The sequence below is a fragment of the Stegodyphus dumicola genome, chromosome X2 (genome assembly GCF_044657685.1).
Source record: "Stegodyphus dumicola isolate Sdum_Otavi_A_Nest chromosome X2, ASM4465768v1".
Lineage (NCBI taxonomy): Eukaryota > Metazoa > Arthropoda > Arachnida > Araneae > Eresidae > Stegodyphus > Stegodyphus dumicola.
This window is the reverse complement of record NC_140781.1, coordinates 138,076,580-138,090,828: the sequence shown is the minus strand read 5'-3', so window position 1 is coordinate 138,090,828 and position 14,249 is coordinate 138,076,580. Positions and strand designations below refer to the sequence as shown.

The window sequence follows — 14,249 nt, the reverse complement described above, 5'->3', positions numbered from 1 at the left end:
TTCGAGACAGAGAGCTTTAACAATTTCTTTGTTCCGGAACGCTGTGTGGCTAGTGCTCTGGCTGTTAGTGAGTTAATTTTGAGATATCTCAGAAACTAGGTTTTTTTAAGACTTTCGCATTTTGATATCTAAATATAAACTGCGTTTGTATTCAAGACAGAAGAGAAACACGCCAAAGCAAAACATAAAATTAGAGAAAGCAACAATCTTGCGGTTGGCATAGAAAAGTCTCTAGAGATTTCGAGGGCAAACCGGTGCAACTACCTCTTCAACAGGAGCAACGAAGGGAAAGCCACAGTTGTATTTATACCTAAACGGAGTAAAGCGAATGAGAAAGTAGCGCCATTTGTCTGCAGAACTAGTTAATTGACTGAAAAATTAATTAATAGAATTTTAAAATCGTTAGAAAGGACTGGATTGGAATTAAAGACATTAACTAAACAGGCTAAATCTTTATAAATATAAATAGCTTCAAGAAAATCCAGTTCACCAATGGAAGATATTTTTGGATAATTTTTGCAGACATAAAATCAAAATTGTCATTTAATTTCCAGCTATGATTAGCTGCCGAAAACTTCCTAATTTCGTCTTGAATTAAGTCTCGTATTCTTCGATGCGAAACATTAACGCTCTTTTAAAGCACACTGACAAGATATGTTATAAATCCCCAAAGAATTAAAATCAGAAATGGAATCTCTAGAAATAAAACCATCTATTTTAATAATAATAATAGGCATGAGAAAATGACTTGAAAAATGACCTTCTGGGGAATGCGTGCAATTTTGTAACTGATAGAAGGATGAAAGTGAAGGATCCTGTCACTTACCTCTATGCTAAATTTTTATCTTCTGTCGGTGTACTTGGACTAAGTGGTAATCGGAGCCTGGTCACTTACCTCTCAGATCCTCGACCTTCGTCCAGGCCTTCTGGGTCAAAACAGTAATCAAGCTCTAGTCACTTACCTGTTAGCTAAAAACTCGAACTTCTTTTCTCCAGCTTTCAAAGCTTATACTCCCGGCAAAGTATTACACTCTCGTCTCTGGTTGTAAGTAGTTATAAAACATTTATAAGTAAATTTTAATTCGCTTATTATTTATTCGAGGGACTTTGCTGTCTTTATCTAATGTTTTTGCATATAATTCTGGATTACGTGAGGCGTATTTTGAGAGAAAGAAAGAAAAAAAGGAACGGAAAATTAAAAGAAAAAATAGTTATCAATTTAAAGTAAACTTAAAGTAAAGAGCCTAGTATATTAAAAACATTATTTTAGAGCTACAGTTGAAAATATATACAACTCTTGATGGAAACAATTCTTTTCTTTGAAAAATAATGGTAAGAATTTTTCTGCTCAGAATTCAGACAATCTATGCAGCTCATCCATCATACAGGCTGTAAACGATAACGTGACTGTTTTAAAAATTACGTTTTAGGATGAATAAACTAGATTATTCATCAGTCATTCAAAAATGCATGCAAATACTTATAACATTTCTCAGTGATCTAACTACTGCGCGTAAGGAAACATCTCAATTTATGGATAAACCCCCGTACAAATACAAGAATGCCCTCGTTTCTTTCATAACTTATTTAAAATGCAAGACACGCGATCGCTTCTATAGGTTATGAAATTATACCTTAGAACCCACTGTAGAGTTCATACGTAAGTAAGTTCAGACGAAGAGCAAGAAAAATGCCTTGAAAAAAACTGCTAAAACGAAAATTTTTATGGTCAGAACAGAGAGAAAGAAGAGAAAGTTATTCTTTATACCTCCCTTTTTTACTGCTTTTACTGTGTTCCATATTTTTGGTATTCATGGTGAGAAACATTTTTCTTTTCATGAAAAGACTTTTTTTATAGTCTTTTATATAGACTCATTTTATGCGTTATCTTTTCTTCCTCTTAAGAGTTGCTTTAGGTATAAGGAAGATGGCGATGGAAATGGATCGGTCTGAATAACACCTACTCTTGACGCCTGTAAGTGCATGTCTCTTACCACGATCTCTCCCCTGACTTCTGAATCTCTGAATTTGTGACTGCACAGTAGGATTAAATTACAGAACTCGCTTGCTTTTAACGGTGTGAACAGCAGTTTCAGGAAAGGTTACGTTTCATGTACGCTGGGAATACTATACATAAAGTTAGAAATTTCGGAGGGCATACAGAAAGCTCTGTCATATTAGTATATTAAACAAGAAAAAATACTGCTTTGACATTTTAAACATATCTATAAACATTAGCAATTTATCTGATTCCTAAAATTAAACTAAAATTAATTTTGAAAAACATCATTTGCTGCCCAGTGTATGCAGGTGAGAGAACTCGTTTCTTGGTATACGACAGCAATAATTTTATTTGATTGCGTTGAATAAGCGAAAGTATCACATTGACAAAATAAGTGTGAGTAAGAGAAAAGAGATAAATTACAAGAAGATACTGAAGTTTTTAATCGGTTCAGAATGATAAAACTGAAAGTTAAACAGTTAATGTAAGATTTATTTAATTTAGTGATATGATAATCAATTTATTTTTTGTGAAAAATCAAATATAAATGTGCAATAATTTCTGAAACATAATTTGTAAAACTAAGATAACAGTTTCAGAGATTTTGTATATTGCTGTATCAGGGTAATATTTTCCAATAGACAGTATATGTTATAAGTGACTTTGTGTTAACAAGTTATTTGCCTTCTTTTAAGTTACATGTGTTTTTGTTGTTTTATTTAAAGCTGCGTATGCTCTATCCGATTATTTGTCTTAATCAAGTTATATTTGTCTTATTTATTTCATACATTAAAATACATAATTAATCTTTTTATAGCGACCACTAGCCATTTCTAAGCTTTCGCCACTACTAAGGTCAGAAGTGGTGGTCATTTTATTATGGAGGCATGTAATAGGCTGACACTGTGGCCTCCTATGAGGGGAACAGACAATTTACATCCGTGTCTTCTCCTGGATTTACACTGAGTGATTTAATTTAATTTAATATAATGCTCAATTAAAATCTTTAGTTCAATGCATCCTTCAACGGGAATGTTTCCGATGTTATTTCCGAAGCCCAACCAGTAGCTGAGTGGCTAAACCACTAAATACTAACAGTACGACTGGAGAAAGCTGGCTACATGGCTGGTTTTAGTTGTTTCCCTCATGTGTTACGTGAATCTGAGACAGGTTCCATCAGAAAGAACCCCACGAAGGTAACCCTAAATAGGCATTTTCTCATTTCTTTCTGTATGCCTTCGGGATGTAAAGATAGCATACTCGGCGAATATTCGAGAGGACCAGGTTCAAATCCCGGTGAGGATATTGCTCATCTTTCATGTTTCCCGTATCAAAAAACCTATGAATTTACACTCTTTCCTTAGGTAGATAGTGCTATGCGCTTTGTCATATTCAAATAATTTAGCATCAACTATTCCAGTATTTAAACTAAGAGTGTTAGCCATATATTTACCTGTGATACATCAAATTAAACTTTAACTATCGAAGTATCTTCATACAAATGCTGTATGCGAGAATCTTTCGTCACGTGACACATACCTAATTTGTAGTTCGAAGGAGGAAATGAGCCCACCAGCGGCTGAGCGGTAAAGTCGCTGAACACTGGGTAGGTCCGAGGTTCGAATCCTGCGAACGGGCTGGGTGCATGGGCGTTTTCGTGGTTTTCCCCATGTGTAACGTGTATACGAGCCAGTTTCCCTTAGAAAGTCATCCACGAAGGCATCCCTCCCCATAGGCAGATAGCCCTGGTGTGTTTTTCTATAATTCAATAAACCAAACCAATAGAAGGAGGAAATGATAGTGAGTTCCTTTCCTCGCCTCCAAATTGCTGGATCACACTCCTTGTTTTGGATGTGTTAAAGATATTGTTTTCTGTGCATCCCTTATAATCTGGCCTTAATAAACTCAACATCTGCATTATCCATGCAGTCGCACAGTCACATGAAATTTGCAGTGTGGACTGAAATGGACTACAGAAAATGTGTGTGGACTAAAATGGACAATAGCCCTATTTTCATTTTTTATCTTTATTTATTTTTTTAAGCTTAATATAAGAATCTCACGTGAGGCATCTATAACACACGGCAAGAAACTGAAAAGTTTAATTTGCAACACAGGGAAATTTACGCCAATTAAAATTTTTTTCTGTAAATATTTGTAGTAGGGTGATATTTCCTGGCGTACCTTGCGTTTTAGAGTTTCCTTATTGTTTTTCTATAAAACTACGAAATATTAGTATATAGTAACTCTAGAATGATTTGTTACCTCAAGATACCACTATTTTTTCATCATTTTTCTTTTGTTGAAACTATTGGAAAGTATATTCAACTTTTAAAAGTTGAAAAATTAGTATGAAATTCTGTGTTGAAATTTCCTTAACTACTTCTCTAAATTATTATTTTCCTTAACGCAAATTTTGTTATCTGCTATTAGACTATTATATTTCAGTACTTTAAGCAAAAATCCCAAAGGAATAGGCATTAAATCTTCCTGAATCCAAATGCGGTTCAGATATCTGGAAGGCATCCAATTTATTTTCTGCTTTTAGCATATTTCAGTGAAATAAAGTATCTGTATTCTAAAATAAGTAAACGTAACAGAGTAATAAAATGTCTGACCCCTTTTCTAAAATCTAGCAATACGTTAAGATCGTAACATTTCAAATCTAAGCAAAGCTCTGTCCCATTCTCATGTTCCTTTGCCCATTCTCGGAACATTGTTCCCCACATAAACAATGGTGTGCAATATCCAAACGGTCCCACAGCCGGCAGTGAAATAGTCTCAGCATTAATAAAACCATCCAAAAGGACAGTGAAGAGCAAGAGCATGAACAAAATTTTATTATGCAGCCAGAATGCATGGCTCTCAAGGGAAGCATTAAGGGTAAGCTTTCATTTCGTTGAATTGGTACTAAATACTGCATATCTCTTACCTTCATTTAGAGAGAAAAATATTTTATTTTCGTTGTGCCATAATTTTTTTCGGCTTCATGGTATTCCTGAGACACTCTAATAAAACAATGAAGAAAAATTTATTTTTGCTTTTCCTCCGCCTGCGCAAATGAGATTTTTTTTCAATTTAATTTTAGGAATTTATGAAGGAAACAGAAGCCTTTCAGAATAAGGTTTCCGATTCATTTATCTTTGTCTAGCGTAGAGATGAATAAATAGCTAATTCGATTACCATTTTTTAAATTTTCCGCTAATTTCCTACAATGCACAAGAGATCTTTGAATGTCAGAGAAAATATTTTAAGAAACTTGGCCTTCTCAAAAGCTTAAAATGACGTAGCATTAAAAGAATTAGCCAATATATATTTGCCACCGTAAAAAAAGAGACAGAATTGTTCATAATTTGTAATGCTCAATTTGAAGAAATTATTTTCATGCGTATTTTAAAAAACATATCTTAACAAACGGCGAGATTTTCTTTAGACCAGTTCCTTTCAATGCACATAAAAACGCGCAAATGATTTAAAAAGAGTATGCAAAGGTACTTTCTTAATGATTGTAACAAACATTAACAGTTAAAAATAATTTACTATATTGATTATCTATTGCTTATTTATAATGCACTTCTCAATGTCAACAATTGAATTTAAGCATTTTTTATGGTCGTGACTGATAAGTCCTTTGAGACGTTTATTTTTACATATATAATATTTTTCACCTTCTATTCAGATGTAAAATAGTATTAAAATAAAAATTTAAGGATGAAAATGCTTTGTTAAAATTCGAATGCGTTACAAATGCTGATAGAGGGAAGCGCCAGTTACTTGGGATTTTAGATCATCAAATCAAATTGTAAGTGTTTGGAATCATAATATGACGCGCCGGAAGCTTACCTTTAAAATGCCAAGTGTGAAAGCCCGCGAAAACCTTCAGAATGAGTTCATAGAATTATCAAAATTTAATCGACGTTAGTCCTAGAAATACAGTAAATGATTTAATAAAAACAAAGAGTTAACTTTAAATGTGGAAACTATAGAACATCATTTGAAAGAAGCAAAATTATTTAGACATTGTTCCCCCCTCCCCAAAAAACCTGTGCTGGGGGAAAAGTAAAATTAAAAGGCCTGTATATATAGCCTCTGCTAAAGAAGTATGTAAAATGGACTAAGAGAGAATTAAATAGACCTTCATTTGCTAGAAAACTAGTATCTACTTGTCTTTATATGATAATTTGAACAATGCACTTCATTTAGAAAAAAAAGAAAGAATCCAGGGTGTTCTATATCTATTGCAAAATTTCTTAGCGGTAATGCCATCGGTGCTTTACAGCGGGATACGGAGGTGCTACTTTGCCAAGGGTATTTCCTCTACGCATGAATAGCCCAATGCGAATGTTTACAAGAACATGTTTCACAATTAAATAATAGTTTATAAAGACAGAAATTGTTAAAATATTTCTTTATTTCAGTGAGATAACGGCGCATAATAGTGCAGAGGTGCTGAAAGTGTATTTCTTCTGTGGAGAAGTCTACTAGTCTGAATCAGGCTTATAATTTAATAGATGATTTAGATGGCATAATTATACAAATCTTGATTGTTTACATGAGACTTTATGATGGGAATGTGAATATTTTTTTAAATAAAATTACTGAAGAAAGGAATCTATGCCTAAAAGATGGAAATTAGGATTTCTAACCAAATGGCAAGATGTATCATATTATTTCCTATCATAATACTTCTTCACTCATACCTTTATTAAATCGAAAGATTTTGACCCAGCATTAAGACCATTTATTACTATTGTTATTCTTTGCTGTTTATGAAACTGTTCCAGATATTTCGTTGCACATTTAAGATATTATTCCGTTCCCATATTTTACTTCGTAATGTAGGAAATAAAAGAGTGAGATGTTCTTGCAATTAACATTTTGACGAAAGACGTTTAAGTCTATTATAGGAAATTTTAAAATTATATGTATATATATATAGAGAGAGAGAGAAAGAAAGAGAGATAATTAGGCAAAATAGCAACAGTGTTGTGGCATTTGAAGGAAAATTTATCTGTTTCTAGGGCGATCACACACAGGCCCCTCTTCTTCCGAATGCTTTTACATTTCTAATGTTTTAGTTTTTTACGTTTCATTACTATTTTTCTCGATGGACTGCGCAACGCTGCTTTTTTTTTGGTCTGCCTGTTGCTTTTAATATAAATACTGCAATTTTGCTTCTCATCTGCTACCAAAGACTTGCTTCAAGACGGGGTGGTCTGCAATTCCCTTAAGAAAATCGTTGTTGTTGTAAATAAATGCAAAATTGCCAGGTCTTTCATAGGAAAACTGAAACTTATTTGAGATTTAGCGCACTTCTCTCTCTTTCTGCAAGATTCGGCCTGCAATACCATGTGATCTAAATTGACTCGCCCGCAGCTACTGACGGCTTCCCCTTGCTAAGAGCAGAAGCCTGCTCAGCTCCTAGCTGAAATTTGATGAATTCTCTCTACTGCGATGACTGCAAAGCCAACTCACATTCTATGTTCAGTCCCTTTCTGCTTAAGTGATGTACTGAACTCTTCAAGATGCCTACTTCAGGATCTTTCCACTCGTTAGGTCCCCACATGGTGACAAAATGCGACAACTGGAAAGCTCTAACTGCCAATTAGCGGATGTCAGTTGACATACGAGTGTCTGAGTACTGTCATTGTACAGTAGTCATTGTACAGAATCTTTTCATTTTGTTCCTGAAGAAAAGAGTCCTGCGTTGATCGTCCTCGATATCGATAGGGTTTTTCTCAAAATATAGAGCAAATTAAATTTGCTACTTTAGCTAGTTTAAAATCCTACACTGGCATGTTTTTCTTCTAATCCGACTCTTATTTATATGCATATATTTGACTACAAACTCCTTTTACAAATTTGCTGTGTAAAACTTTATTTCAGTGCTAGCTTTATTACATTTTATTCAAAATCTGTAAAGATAAATAGAACAAAGAGAAAATAATACATATTAAAGAAATACGTTCTAAGATTATTCTTAATAATTAGTAACATTTCCCCTGTTTTGAGTTAATTTCAAATGAAAAAGCTCGTAAACACCTCGAGACATAAGTGAAGAAATCTATTTTCTTTAAGACAATTTGCCTAACGCTGCAGAAAAGAAATAACATTTCCTCTCCACTTCCCTGATATATATTATGGTTTTTCATCAGAAATTAATGCAAAAGAAAAAAAGGAATTTTGCCATGTGTAACATCTTTAGAGTTCTGACTACTCCCAGTCTTGGAAGCAAAGTAATTATTCATCTTCATAAATTTAAAATATTTCTGATTTTAATTTTAATACATTATGTTATATTATGGCTAGATTATCATATAGTCACCCCGTTACAAATGGTTGATACATATAGTCACGCCGTTACAAATGGTTCCACATAAATACTATAATGTAAGTAGCTGTTTAAGCCCTCTGATGTAAATACAAATTATGAATAAAATAATTTGCCAAAGATGTAAACATTGAAAAAAAAACATACGTAGAAACACTGAACCACATTTATTTAGAAAACAGTAAACCGTACCATACGTCAAAACACAAAATACGACTGGAAACTTTTAAACAAAATCTAAATGAAAAAGGATTATGATCAATCATGGACTAGGATAATTTGAATTATGGCAAAGCACTTGAGGTTTATATGCCTATGGGAAGGGATAAGCTTAGTAAGCGAAGTGTTTTGGTATTCACGTTTACTAAAAAAAAAAAAAATGCGAAAACTATCAAGCAACTAGACTTTTTGTCGGGGTTTAAATAATAAAACGAGACATCATTAAAATATGTTTGTAAACCGTACTTTATTTTTCGCACTGTGGAATTAGATTCTTTCCTTTTACAGTCGCTTAGAATGATCTTTGCTCAACAAAGATAACGTTTCACCCCCAACGGCAAAGCAAAGTTAAAGGTAAGTATAGAAGCTAACACCAAATCCAACTTTGCTGAAATAGAATGCTAAACTTGAAGTTCACGCGAGGCATTTCAATTAGAATTAAGGTAATTGCAGTTAATCTAATCAATGTGAACTACGCTGCAAGGCATTTTCGTTTTAACCACTTCCCAGTGTTACTGATATTTTATTTTTACTACGAGACCTCCAACAGAATGACAACTGATATTTTATTTTTACTACAAGACCTCCAATAGAATGACAAATGTCTTCTTGTAAAAGCAATATGGTACATTCCGACTTTCTAAAGCAATTTTACTGAAATTTCTTTCAGTTTTCAACATTTTTTCTTTCCACTGCCAGTGTTGGCGCCTCCGACATCTACTATGTTAAGAGCATCCATCAAAATGTGCTACCTTTTAAAAAATAATACTTGATACTCATTATCTTTTGGTCAATGGACAGTGTGGCATTTATTTCTTTATACAAACTCTTAATGTAACGAACATCATTAGCCAATTAACATGCAAAAGTAATCATTAAAAATGGGAACATTTTATTTTACTTTAATTTTAAAAGTTTAGACGTATTCGTGATAATTAATAGCTTTCCGCATAGCAAAGCAGCCTTTAATGTTCTGTCTTTAAAGGTGCGGACATGTGAATTTTTAATATTTAAAAAAAAGTTTAGTTTCTTTCAAATGTTGATTCAAAGTGCTGTAGCATATTAATAAACCTGCCTTGCAAACGTCATATCGTTATCACAAGGAGAAGATGTCAGAAATAGTTTTATGACTCTTACCTGCTGTAAAAAAGAATGCTAAATTGAAAACCTCAATTCTCAGTTTTAAAATTGCTTTTAACTATTTGAACTCTTAAAGCTCAGAATGTAACTGACGGAATGCTTTAAAACTTTCGGTATTTGTTCTTAATAAAATTCAAATTGAAAAAAGGCATTTTCCCATTTGTTTATCAAGTTATACAAAGTGTTTTATAAAATATTGAAATTACAAAGCGTGACAACATATTTAAGAGGGAGTTACTACTTAAATAAAAGAAAAAAATAGAAGCAAGAAAATTGTTGTTAAGATTAAATTAAAAGCAACATTCTTAAGTGCTTTAATTAGCTTTGCTGAGCCAGTGTTTAACAATTAAACCAGTGTGATACAAGATTCTAAACTTTATCAAATATGACTTTTTTAAGTTCATAAATAAAAAATAACGTTTGGAAAATATTTTTTTTCAATATAATTTTCTATTGTAATTGAATTTAAATAAAAACTCTGAATAAAATGAAAGTTTTTTAGAAAAGGAAAAACAATATAATCTTCATTTTAATAATTTTAAGTGTCTAACACTAATTCGACTAAACTTGTAATATTATAGATACACATATACTTCTAAAACGTATTATTAGTAAAAAATGTAATTGAATATATTTTCATTGACAGTCAGAATGTCTTTTGTACATTTATCATTGAACGTATATCAGATGATCTTGAAACAATAAATCTTATCAGTAAAGCTCGTTCTAATACGCGATTTGAGCCATGTAGTTTTAGTAACAAGTTTCTGGCGTTTTGAGGATGTCGCTTCCGTAGTCATGAGACCTAGCCATTTCAACAGCTTCCTGGCATCCATTTTCGGGTAACAACTAGCGGATAAATTTCTTTTCCACTCGATGGCAACAGCCAGTGTCCGCCCATGGGGCACGAATACGGATATCCGGAGGCTGGCCCAATGTTTCTGCAACAGGACGTAATGATTTCTGAGGTAGCTTTCTTTTAACTCCGGGGACTTGCGATTACTACTGGTATGTGGACCAAATTAATTTAGAGAGCGAAATATACCTAACCGTTACGTCAAACTTCTTTTGCTATAGCGCAGTAATTTTAGTAAAATCATTACATAGTCTAACAACTTAAGTACGGTTGCAGATAATTTTCTGTAAATTTAGTTTTTTATAGCAATTTTGTTATAGCATGAAAAATCTAGTTAAAATAAGAACTACTTACTTATTAACAAACTAAGGCCATAAACAGATCACTGACTAAGACTAATGTTTGAAGTCACCGGAAATATTTCTCATTACTGTTAATCATATGCGCCTATGCAGTCTCAGCTACCCTCAAAACTTGGTTTACTGGTTCGTTAGATGAAAGACGCAGATTTATTCAAATTTGTGTATAGTTCGGCGTAGGCGGCTACCGGAAAATAAGATGACTGCTATTCATACTGCTTTTAATGATGGTTATAGCTTTGTGCTCATTACAGCATCTATGCCAGAATTTCTGAGTAGCAATATGTTATATTTTATCTCAATGCTTTGTGGAGATTTTGCGGTAAAGCATAACTTTCTTAAAGATACTGTATGATAAGAATCTAATGAGACCATATAAAAGTATATATATATATATATACTTATGTCTAACAAATGTCTAACAAATTGCTCTCCAGTATCTTTTTTTATTTATTATTTTTTCATTGAAAGAAATGGTGTACAAATATTGGTTCTGTATATTAGTCTAGGTATTCTAATTATGCAAAATCTGCTGTATGCAATGCAAGGCGAAACTTACTGTTTTGAGCTTCCAACGATGGATTGCCTCCTCTTCTCGTGATTGGTTCGGAATCTGTACATGTAGCATCAGAATTATTATCTGATGTGGAGGACGATGAAGGGCCTCGATGAAGTGACAGATACATACGACCCCGAGAGCTTCCGCCGTTCCCCGAATTGCCTCTCATGCTTCCGTCTCTTTGCAGGGGTGTAACTTGTTGATTCGGAGCAGGATTGTTGACAACCTCGACTTCGCTCTGGGCTACTGTGGCCCCTTGAAGTGGACCCCCGTGCCCTGGCCTTGGCAAAGAATTGTACCCAGGATATTGATTGGGGGTCCCTTTATTGGAAGTAATAACCGTAGGAGAATTATGTCTCTCTGCACCTGCAGAAGAAAAAGATGCTACATTCAGTATCAAAGCATTAATTAAGCAGCGCTGTAATATTTAACTGATGCACATACATGGCGTTTCTCAGGATTAGTAAATATGAGATCTAGGACTTTAAATTCATTTAATTGTATTAAAGCTGAGCGTCCGCCAGGTACAGTGGTTAACGACGCTGATTGCTGTACCGATGAGCCCAGTTTCGAATCCCGGAGAAGACATAGAAATAGTGTCTGTGAAGCAAGGAGACTCTTAAAATATACTCGGAGCCGAAAGTCCTAGTGAGAGGTCGCTGAATTGGGAAGAGAAGTGACGTGAAAGACTGTGGAGCGCTACCCAGGATGCTATCCGTCAAAACTAGGATGGAACTCCACAGTTAGTGCGGCGGAACTATACCTGTACAACCTACAGTGAAATTCTGGTGTCCCGTTCACTTCTACCTGTACCTGTATTAAGGTTATGTAATTTTTCTCAGCGCTTCCAAATATCAACAATAAATCATTTAGTCAAAGTAATAACTTTGTGTCTGGCGTAGATTTTAACAAAGAATCTATAGATTTCGAGGGCAGGAAGTTACAAGTTCAGCAAGGTTACAAACATGTTATAAACAGGTTCGACTAGAGCAAAGAATTCGGTTCTTGATAAGATTCTGCTCCTCCGGCAAAATTTCTTTGCTACCTGTACCTGCTCGCCCTCGAAATTGATAGTCTTGCTTAAAATCTAAAACTAAACACAAAGTTTTTGCTTTGCCTAATTATATGTTTTACTTTGGTGTGATTAACTTTTCTCTTAATAAATAATTTCCTATGAACATGCTTTTTCTGCAGTCTGAGAGGAAATCCCGCGTGATTAGCATTTAACTTTTCTACCTCGTCAATCTATAAAAGATTCCGTTGCGATTGAATAATTCAGATTCTGTTCAGGAATGAAGGAATTCAAATTATGTTTTAGCAACTTCTTATTACAAAACGCAGAAAATAATTTTTAAACTCCCGCAATTCTTGAGGTTTTCTGTTGTCGTTTTATTATTTTAAACTTGATTAAGGATATTAATTTCTTATCGTCAATTTTAGGACCGAAATAATACTGCAAATTTCCCGTACCAATTTATATGTAGTCAGCTTATTTAGCTGGGGTGCAAATGAAGGTCAAACTACTAGTGTTTCAGCAGTCTTATCCACTAGTCCACTGATTGGCTAGAAGTGTGTTATAGCGATTCGTTAATACTGTAACATTTATAAAATCAGGAATCAATTAGAAAGAAAGCACTGTGAAATATTGCAATAAAACAATATCTTAACGGGAAAGTGCGGTATTTTTAATTTTCTGAAGTGAAGTAAGTGAATAATGTCTCAGAATACAAAAAAATAGTAACATTTAATCGCCCTCTTCTCATTGAAAATATCACTCTGTTAGCTTGAATTATTCTAACAGATACACAATCACAAGTACTCAGATTGTTTCGCAGATTCAGAATAAACAAATGTTAATCTGAGTACATTTTGTTCAGTTACGTAACAAATAATATTGAGAAATAATTTAATAGGCTCCCAATTTCGAGATAAGCTGAACATTAAAAAATTTGCTTGAGCTCTATAGTGTTTACTCTGTTTAATCACATTTACCAATCTTATTTAATCAAGGTAATGAGTTTTATGGAACCAGACTCCATTTACAGAGAAACTGGTATCATCAGAGTAATTTGAAAGCTCTGTGACGAATATCCAGCTTAGACTTAAAGTTGTTGGGTGTTTATTATGTTCACGTTTCCTTGCAATTCCTGCCAGATTATTCAAAAATAAAAGCCTTCCCTTCAATTCATTGCATGAAGTTACTTCACTTTGTGTAAAGTTACTTACAATTCTTTATCAGAAGTATGGTGCTTAATCATAAATTTTAATATTTTCTCTCTGAACTTCAAGGACTAATATTAAAGGAATAACTAGACAGCATTTTTCATATATCAACTTTTCATTTCTTTAAAAGCGTATGACTGAATTTTGCACAAGCATAAATATGTACAAATTATTTTAAAATAAACTGAAATAAGTTATAAAAATTTTATATTTTGTGCAAATTTTAAATTTCTCTATGTTAGCGTATCTGTCTGTAACAGTTTGAGTTATTTTATTATTTTTGTGTTTGCTATCATAATTTTTAGACGACTGAACGATACCACCACCAAACTATGAGGAGGATTCGAGCGCACTATCTTCTGATAGATAATGTTCGAAACATATGCATCTATTTTTTCTGATAATACGAATGATAGGATCTGTGTTATCTTCTAATAGTTGAGTGAACGTGGTATGAGTATGCCTTTTTCTAAAAAGGCGTCTGATTTCATAACGCCAGTAAATTAGAAAGAAACTCGAAATTAATTTGAATTCCAGTACTTATTTATGTACATATATCT

At 33.4% G+C, this 14,249-nt stretch overlaps 1 protein-coding gene across 6 annotated transcripts in view; it reads right to left on the bottom strand.

The window, feature by feature from the left end:
- Positions 1–14,249, bottom strand: part of LOC118192698 (teneurin-a-like) — a 1,025,489-nt gene that overhangs the window by 442,650 nt on the left and 568,590 nt on the right. For all 6 annotated transcript variants that reach the window (XM_085809689.1, XM_085809693.1, XM_085809690.1 and 3 more), the window contains one exon: positions 11,467–11,832. In XM_085809689.1, the coding sequence (XP_085665815.1) occupies positions 11,467–11,832 (366 nt within the window). The remainder of the gene's footprint in view (positions 1–11,466; positions 11,833–14,249) is intronic.